This window comes from Egretta garzetta, unplaced genomic scaffold, assembly GCF_000687185.1.
Source record: "Egretta garzetta isolate BGI_Z169 unplaced genomic scaffold, ASM68718v1 scaffold15, whole genome shotgun sequence".
In the NCBI taxonomy this organism is placed as follows: Eukaryota; Metazoa; Chordata; class Aves; order Pelecaniformes; family Ardeidae; genus Egretta; species Egretta garzetta.
In genome coordinates this window covers 4,605,513-4,612,442 of record NW_009259798.1, presented here as the reverse complement: position 1 = coordinate 4,612,442, position 6,930 = coordinate 4,605,513, and the positions used below count along the sequence as shown (strand labels likewise).

At 35.6% G+C, this 6,930-nt stretch overlaps 1 protein-coding gene across 1 annotated transcript in view; it reads left to right on the top strand.

Moving 5' to 3' along the window:
* The window catches only part of NBAS (NBAS subunit of NRZ tethering complex), a 177,110-nt gene that overhangs the window by 39,836 nt on the left and 130,344 nt on the right, over window positions 1–6,930 (top strand). Inside the window, exons 23-28 of the mRNA XM_009639823.2 lie at window positions 469–622; window positions 2,040–2,225; window positions 3,234–3,407; window positions 4,392–4,525; window positions 5,256–5,318; window positions 5,653–5,775. Coding sequence (XP_009638118.2) covers window positions 469–622; window positions 2,040–2,225; window positions 3,234–3,407; window positions 4,392–4,525; window positions 5,256–5,318; window positions 5,653–5,775 — 834 coding nt within the window. The remainder of the gene's footprint in view (window positions 1–468; window positions 623–2,039; window positions 2,226–3,233; window positions 3,408–4,391; window positions 4,526–5,255; window positions 5,319–5,652; window positions 5,776–6,930) is intronic.

Sequence of the window (6,930 nt, the reverse complement as noted above, 5' to 3'; positions counted from 1 at the left end):
TTATGTTCAGTGTGATTATGTGATGCGTAACTTTTGCAAATGCGTGTGTGTGTGTGTGATGTTACTGTTGGACATCCTGATTTTTTTTTCTTTTTTTTTTTTCCCCTTCTGCTCTGTTACTTGTCAAATTTAAGATGATCATAGTAGCGTTAATCACAAAACTGCCTTTTACTGTGTGAGAAACATGGAAAGCGGAGGTTGGACACCTCTGTTTTCAGTAGAGAGGATTCTTTCTTTCATGATTTGTCTCATACTTGGCATCTCTTACTAGTTACTTTGCTGACAAAAGTTAACACTTACTGTGTTTGGCATTTGAGTCTCATCAAATTGGTGCAATGGTACATTGATTGTATCATTTTCTTTCAGAACAACAAGTTTTAGGAAAAAGACTGATATGAAAAAATGCAAGCAAAAGTATGCTTAAGCATATACTTACCTTTTTTTTTTTTTTTTTTTTTTTTTTTTAAGGATGATTGTTGAACCAACTTTACAAGATGAAGGCGAATTTCTGTATGAAATGCAACCTGAGTTACTGAAGTACAGGACTACTGACCTTTCAGTAGATCTCGTTACTGATTGGTATTTGAGCAGAGCACAGGAAATTGAAAAATATGCGATGCAGGTGAGAACAGCAGTGAGGAAATGATGATGGCTGACTCTGGCTGATCAGCCTTTTTCAACAGAATCTTGTCTTACCATGTATTGATGGATTGCTTTTCCCTCAGTAATATACATTGTATCTCAATCTTCATTATGGCTTTTGAAGTATTTGTTTTTTCTTTTGTAGTGTACTTACGCTTGCTTTTACGTTTACTCAGCCAAATAATTGATCCATAGGAATGAATAGGAAGCCAGGAGATTCCTTTTCATTTGGCTTACCATAGCAAGCAGTAGCAATTTTGTAGTTCATGAAAAATGTTTATCATTACATTTTATGTTTGTAACTGAGAGAGGGAATGTTGTGCACAGGGTACTAGGAAACATATTTTATTATGTCACATGATACTGTGCCATATATATCAGTATGTGGCAGTCACATGTGTCACTTGCATGCCAATATGTAGTACTGTCATGATTTCTTCCTGTCAGGTTTATTGTGTGTCTGTGGGACTATCATACTGCTTATTTTTGCTTTATTTTCTTCATATTTTAAAAATGTTTGAAGCTCTGTGTGGTAAAGATAAGCATTGCAAGTAGGAATATAGAGCTCATCACTGATGTGCTTCAGTATTTTATTGCTTCTCAAGCCAATTTAGCTGCATGAAAAGGAAGTTGGCTGGAAGTATCACTATGAGTTAGTTCTGATGGGCAAGTTCTTTTAGTCTTCAAGTTTGCGGTCCTCCAAGGCTCTTTAATCATAGTTCCCTGTGATCTTAACAGACTATCAGTAGGTATGGAAATAAAAGCGACTTCCAAGGATCAATTAAATTACTAACATATAAATGAAATTGCATTCCGCTCTTTCTTATGTCTGCCTCACTGAATACATGCAGCCAATATTGTGTTCTTTGAAATTGAAACAGCATCCTTCATATAAAGGTATTTTCAGTCACCAGGGAAAATGACTGTCATCATCTTCTGTGAAATAAAATGCAGCAGTTAAAATTATTAATTCATGGTTAGCTAGAAAAGTCATGTTCCATGCAGAGGTATGCATAACTTCATTCAGTTAACTGATTATCTTAGTTTAAAGCAATCTGTCATATTCCATGCAGTGAGATGAGGTGAAGTGTCTCTGTGTGTGATTTGCAGAAGGAGTAGTGTTCTTCTAATTTACATGCATCAGTAGGATGCATCTGGGTCAAAAGCCTGTAATGACATCATCCACTAAGATTAAGCATTTTATTTGGTCTTTATAAAGCTGAGAAGAGCAATCCATTTAGGAATACACAGTCCACAAAAACTTCTTGGAACTTAGAATTGCCTGTTAAGCAAAAGGAACAGGGAAAGAAAATAGACTCATGAACAGGGGACAGATTGGACTTGAAGTTGTTTTTTGGCAAACAGCTGTACAGTAGGGGTGCTTTACTATTTTTCAGGTGGACTGTGCTCTGTCCCTTGTTCGTCTTGGCATGGAGAGGAATATTCCTGGTCTGCAGGTGCTTTGTGACAATCTGATCACTCTTGAGACAGTAGTTTATGAGACTGATGGTGATCGTACCTTAACTCTGAAGGAACTTGTAGAGATGAAGGACATTGAAAAGCTGAGACTGTTGATGAAGAATGTAAGTATTTTGAATAAATCGGTAGGAATACTTTGATTTCCAGTAATTCAGGTGACCCTAGATCCTGTGTATATAAAGATACTGTTAGTGGCTAATGTTCTTCTGATGAACCCTTATCTTTAATTCAAAAAGAATTCAACACTTTTACTGTTCCTTTTTTGTTGGGGTGCGGATTTTTTCTTTATTTGTTTTTAACAAATGTTAAAATGGCTCAGTTTTCTCAAAGACCTTTTTCTTTGTCCTACCCACAGGACTAAACATTAATCAATTTAGTCTTTTGAAAGCTGTGAATTGCTTTTTCATTGACCCTTTCTAAGAGTTCTTCAGTGTAGCTGTTGATGATGCTGCAGATACAACAACATTGAATATTTTCCTTGGGTGTTTTTTGGTGTCTTTAAATATTGGCAAAAAATCTTAATATTTGCCTCTGCAGCATATGTGTGTTTTTAATCTTCTCTGTGTTCAGCCCATGCATGACATTTCAGAATAGAGAAAGACCTTTTAGAAAGGTTGAAAAATACCTAGAGATTGAACAGGGCTCTGAAATTCAGTCGAAGAATATGTAAGCGCCAGAGAAAAACACTCATGCACTTGAAGCTCCTCAGAATTTTCAAAATTTTGCTAGGATTTATGTAACCACCCATAATTTGTTTTTCTGTCTTGCATTCTGAAAGTAATGCTGCTCTGACATGAATGCAAGTTGATCTTTCATTCATTCTGAAATTGCAGAAGGAAGACAGCTAGGCTTTCCTTGTGTAATTGGCTTTACTCCTGTACTGCTTGGTTTCCTCAAGCCATTGGGTAGCAGAAAGCTGATGGATCATTTCAGTGCGGTGCAACAGTGGTGAATGTCAGGCTACAGCTGTTGTTTGTGATAAGTGAAGATACTGATTCAGTTATATTGATTAAAATATGTTCCGTTTGGTTTTTTTGGTTTTCTTGTTTGTTTTGGACAACGAAGCTGAACTTGTTCTTTTTTTCCTCTCTGTAACTCATCGTGCTTTCCAGTCCTCTGACGAAAAATACGTGAAAAACGTTTATCAGTGGCTGATCCCTTTTCTCCACCGCTGTGAAAATCAGTCCCCTGGTCTTGCAAATTCACTCTTTAAGGAATATTTAGTAACATTAGCAAAGGAAGACCTGACTCTGCCTCTGAAGATATTTCAGAATTCAAAGCCTGCAGTAAGTATAGAGCCCTGATGATTCTACTGGTTTCTTTGGAAATTCTTGTCCTGAAGAGGTGAATTCATAAATAGGGTTAGTTCATCTTCTAAATCAGATTATCTCTCTGATCTTTCCCTTCTTCTTGGACCCAGGATTTGTTATGTTTTAGAAAATGTTAATTAGAAAGTATTATAGCGTAAGTTATGATGCAACTAAACTGTCCTTGATGAGATTGTCCAACTAATGTAATTATGATCTTGACCTAGTAGAACAAAAACTACTGTAAAGATGCTTCTTTCAAGTAATTTTATGGTTTCATGTTTAAAGTAAATTCCTGGCATATTTGCTTTTTAAAAAATCCATATGAAGGAGTTTGACCTAATGTTTTTTTCCTGAGGAATTTACTAGCAGTAGATTAGAGTTATTTCTCTGTGCCCGGGCCCTCCCCTCCCTTGCCAGAACAAATGTAAAGAATAAAATGGGGCCCATTAGGATGGAGCCAAGAGTTCAATGAATAAGGGTTGAAGTTACCTTCTATGTGAGTATTTCATGCTGCTTCTGCAGTTTACGTAATTATTCCAGGGCACATAAGCACATTATTTTTGCATACTATTGAACATTCTAAGTGTATGGACAGAAGACAACCAGTGAAGGAAAACTACGCTATTTTATATATATTGATACTGTTGTACATATTTAATGAACCTGACAGATGTTTGCAGCACTTGCCTTCCTCTGCCCTGCACCCTCTCCAATTCTCAAATTCAGAAATGGCATACCACTGCTCTTTCCCGTGTCTGCAGTGTAGGAAACTAGCCAAGTTATGTTTCAGGTTGCAACTTCAACAGGTACTTCACTGAATTGTTACCAAGACATCTTCTAATTACTACTAAAGACAATTTATTTGCTTGAAGTACACATCTTTTTATATTCAGAAGAAACTTAACTATTGAATTAGAAACAGAAAAATAAAAATAATGTGCTTTTTTTTCTTCTCATTAGTGTCAGCAAAAAATTATTCCTGATCAAGACCAGCTTATGATTACAGCATTGGAATGTATTTATAGTTGTGAACGAGATGACCAGCTCTCTCTTTGTTATGATATTTTGGAGTGCCTTCCACAAAGAGGATATGGGTAAATATTTTCAGCTAGTTATTTGTAAACATTTTATATATGTTCAATATAGTTGTGAATTAATCCTTAAAAATAGTTGTTAAACCACTAAAGGGTAGGTAATGTTACTGGAATATTCTGTTCCTATCTTGAGTTGCCATGGGCATATGTACATTTGTGCTGTACATGTACCCTACCAAATAACACAACAAAACATGGTTTGAAGTAGCAGTCTAGACCAAGGCTTCTGTGTTAGTTTCTTGGACTTTTATATCCTGGTGAATTGTGACATAGTGTTAGTGCTATCTTACTGGTCTTCTTGATCTTGTTACAGTTAGTGGCGTCTTGCACTTAGCTTATAAGCAACAATAGGGCCCTGTGAGAGAGGTCTCTATATGGAAGACCTATGTGAAGGACAAGTAATTCTCAAGAAAGATGTAAACTTGAGATCTCAAGATGATGTAAACTGTTCTCCCAATATCTTTTACATGTAGGATGGAGAGAGCCTGAGAAAAGTGTAAGGAAGAAGGAAAAGCTCTGTTCTTAGGAGACTGAGACACCCTCTCAATTTAGCTATCCTTCCAGCAAGAAGCCAACAGTTTTAGTCTTTGCAAGCAAACAGATACTTGATTTTCATCAAGGAATGTTTCAAACTGCTTATCGTTATATCTATGTAATATGAATTACAGGAAGAAATTACAAGAAATATGGAAATATATATATTTAATATTATTGTACAATGTCTTTGCAGGCCTGAAACAGATAAAACTAACACTCTTCACGATGAAGTAGATGAACTGGAACAAATTCTTAGGTATTTAATTTTGCTAAAATAAGTAATGTATTCTTACAGAAGTCAATGAATATTTATCTTGTTTTTAGTGCTGTCAACAAGATAAGTCTGTAAGTTTTCTTCATATTCAGAGTTTAGAAATGCTAAATGGTTTTTAGCTATTTAAATATTATAAAACTGCACAGATACTTTCTTTGGAATAAAAGTCTGTTTTTTTGGGAGGGGGAGGAAAGTTACTTCTGAAATATCCAGGAAATTTGTTTTTATCTTGACACTCTGTAATGCTTTGAGTGATCAAAACCTAAAAGATGTGAAGATATGTCATCAATAAAAAATGTTGACTACTTATTTACAGTGTGTCAGAGCTGTTGGAGAAACATGGACTTCAGAAACCTGTTTCCTTTGTGAAAGACACTAAGGGCAACGCAGAGGAGGCAAGGAAGCTGATGATTAGGCTGACAAGGCACACAGGTCGCAAGTTAGTATACAAAGGGGAATGGGAAATAAGAGGGAAGGGACGGTAAGGTAACAAGTAGGTATCATAAGAGAGCATGCCCACCTGTTTTGTTGCAGTAGAGAGCTGTAGTGTTCAAACTGAACATGGTGTGCATAAAACGTTTGTTAAACTCATTATTAACGGGATTAGTGTTTTGGCTGCATTCTCCGCATTCAGAAAACTCTGTCTTGCTTCAAACCTGTTTCAATATGTTTGTGTTTAAGTAAACAAGCCTAAAAGGCATACTGGCTGAAAAATACTGCAAGATGATGAACAGTAAAAGTTAACATATTGTAAATGAGGTCCTTTAAGACTTATTTAATTTTATTGAGAGTGTAGGATTTGTAAAATAACACTTTCTTTTGGCATGTTTTCTTAGGAGGTCTTGTAACAGGGTAATTTATTGATTTTACTTATTGATTCTACCTCTTATATTTCCAGTATAATTTCTCAATTTTTCTGTTTAAGAACTACTTCATTTAACTCGTCTTCCAACTGTAGATGAATTATTAAACAGCTTTTATGCTTTTGGCATAAGCAGATAAAAAGGTTGAACCCTGGGAAGAACAGCCACTACTGTGGGTTATTTTTTTTTTTCTTATTTAAAGTAAACAAACACAACAGTTTATCAGTGATGGTAGGGTAGTATTTAGCTTGGACATGCTGAAAGCTTTTTCACTGCTAAAAACCTTTCTTTAGAAAGATCAAGTCAATGCCTCTGTAGGAAAAATGTTGATTTTTCACTTTTTGTAGATGCCCTTTGCTTTGCCAAAATGAAACCTAATGCCACATGAGAAAATCACTATTGGCTGAACTAGCTTGTGTAGCCTAAAGTCTTTTTTAATCTGAAAGGCTCAAAATGATGTCAAAAAAACCCCTTCATAGTGTTTTTACTACTGAAAGTTTTGATAGAGCACATGAAGTTGTATAGGAAGCTTTGTGGGTAAACAGAGATCCATGGATCCAGAGGGTCAAGAATCTGAATACCGTTCCAATTTAAGGAACAAAATAAATTTGCAGCTATATTTGTCTGTTATTGCATGCAATTGATTAGTCCTTTGAGATTGCCTACAATGAACAGCATTTTAATGATCCTCAGTTGCTGTTAAAAACTTTTTACCCAGCTGTTCTTGGATC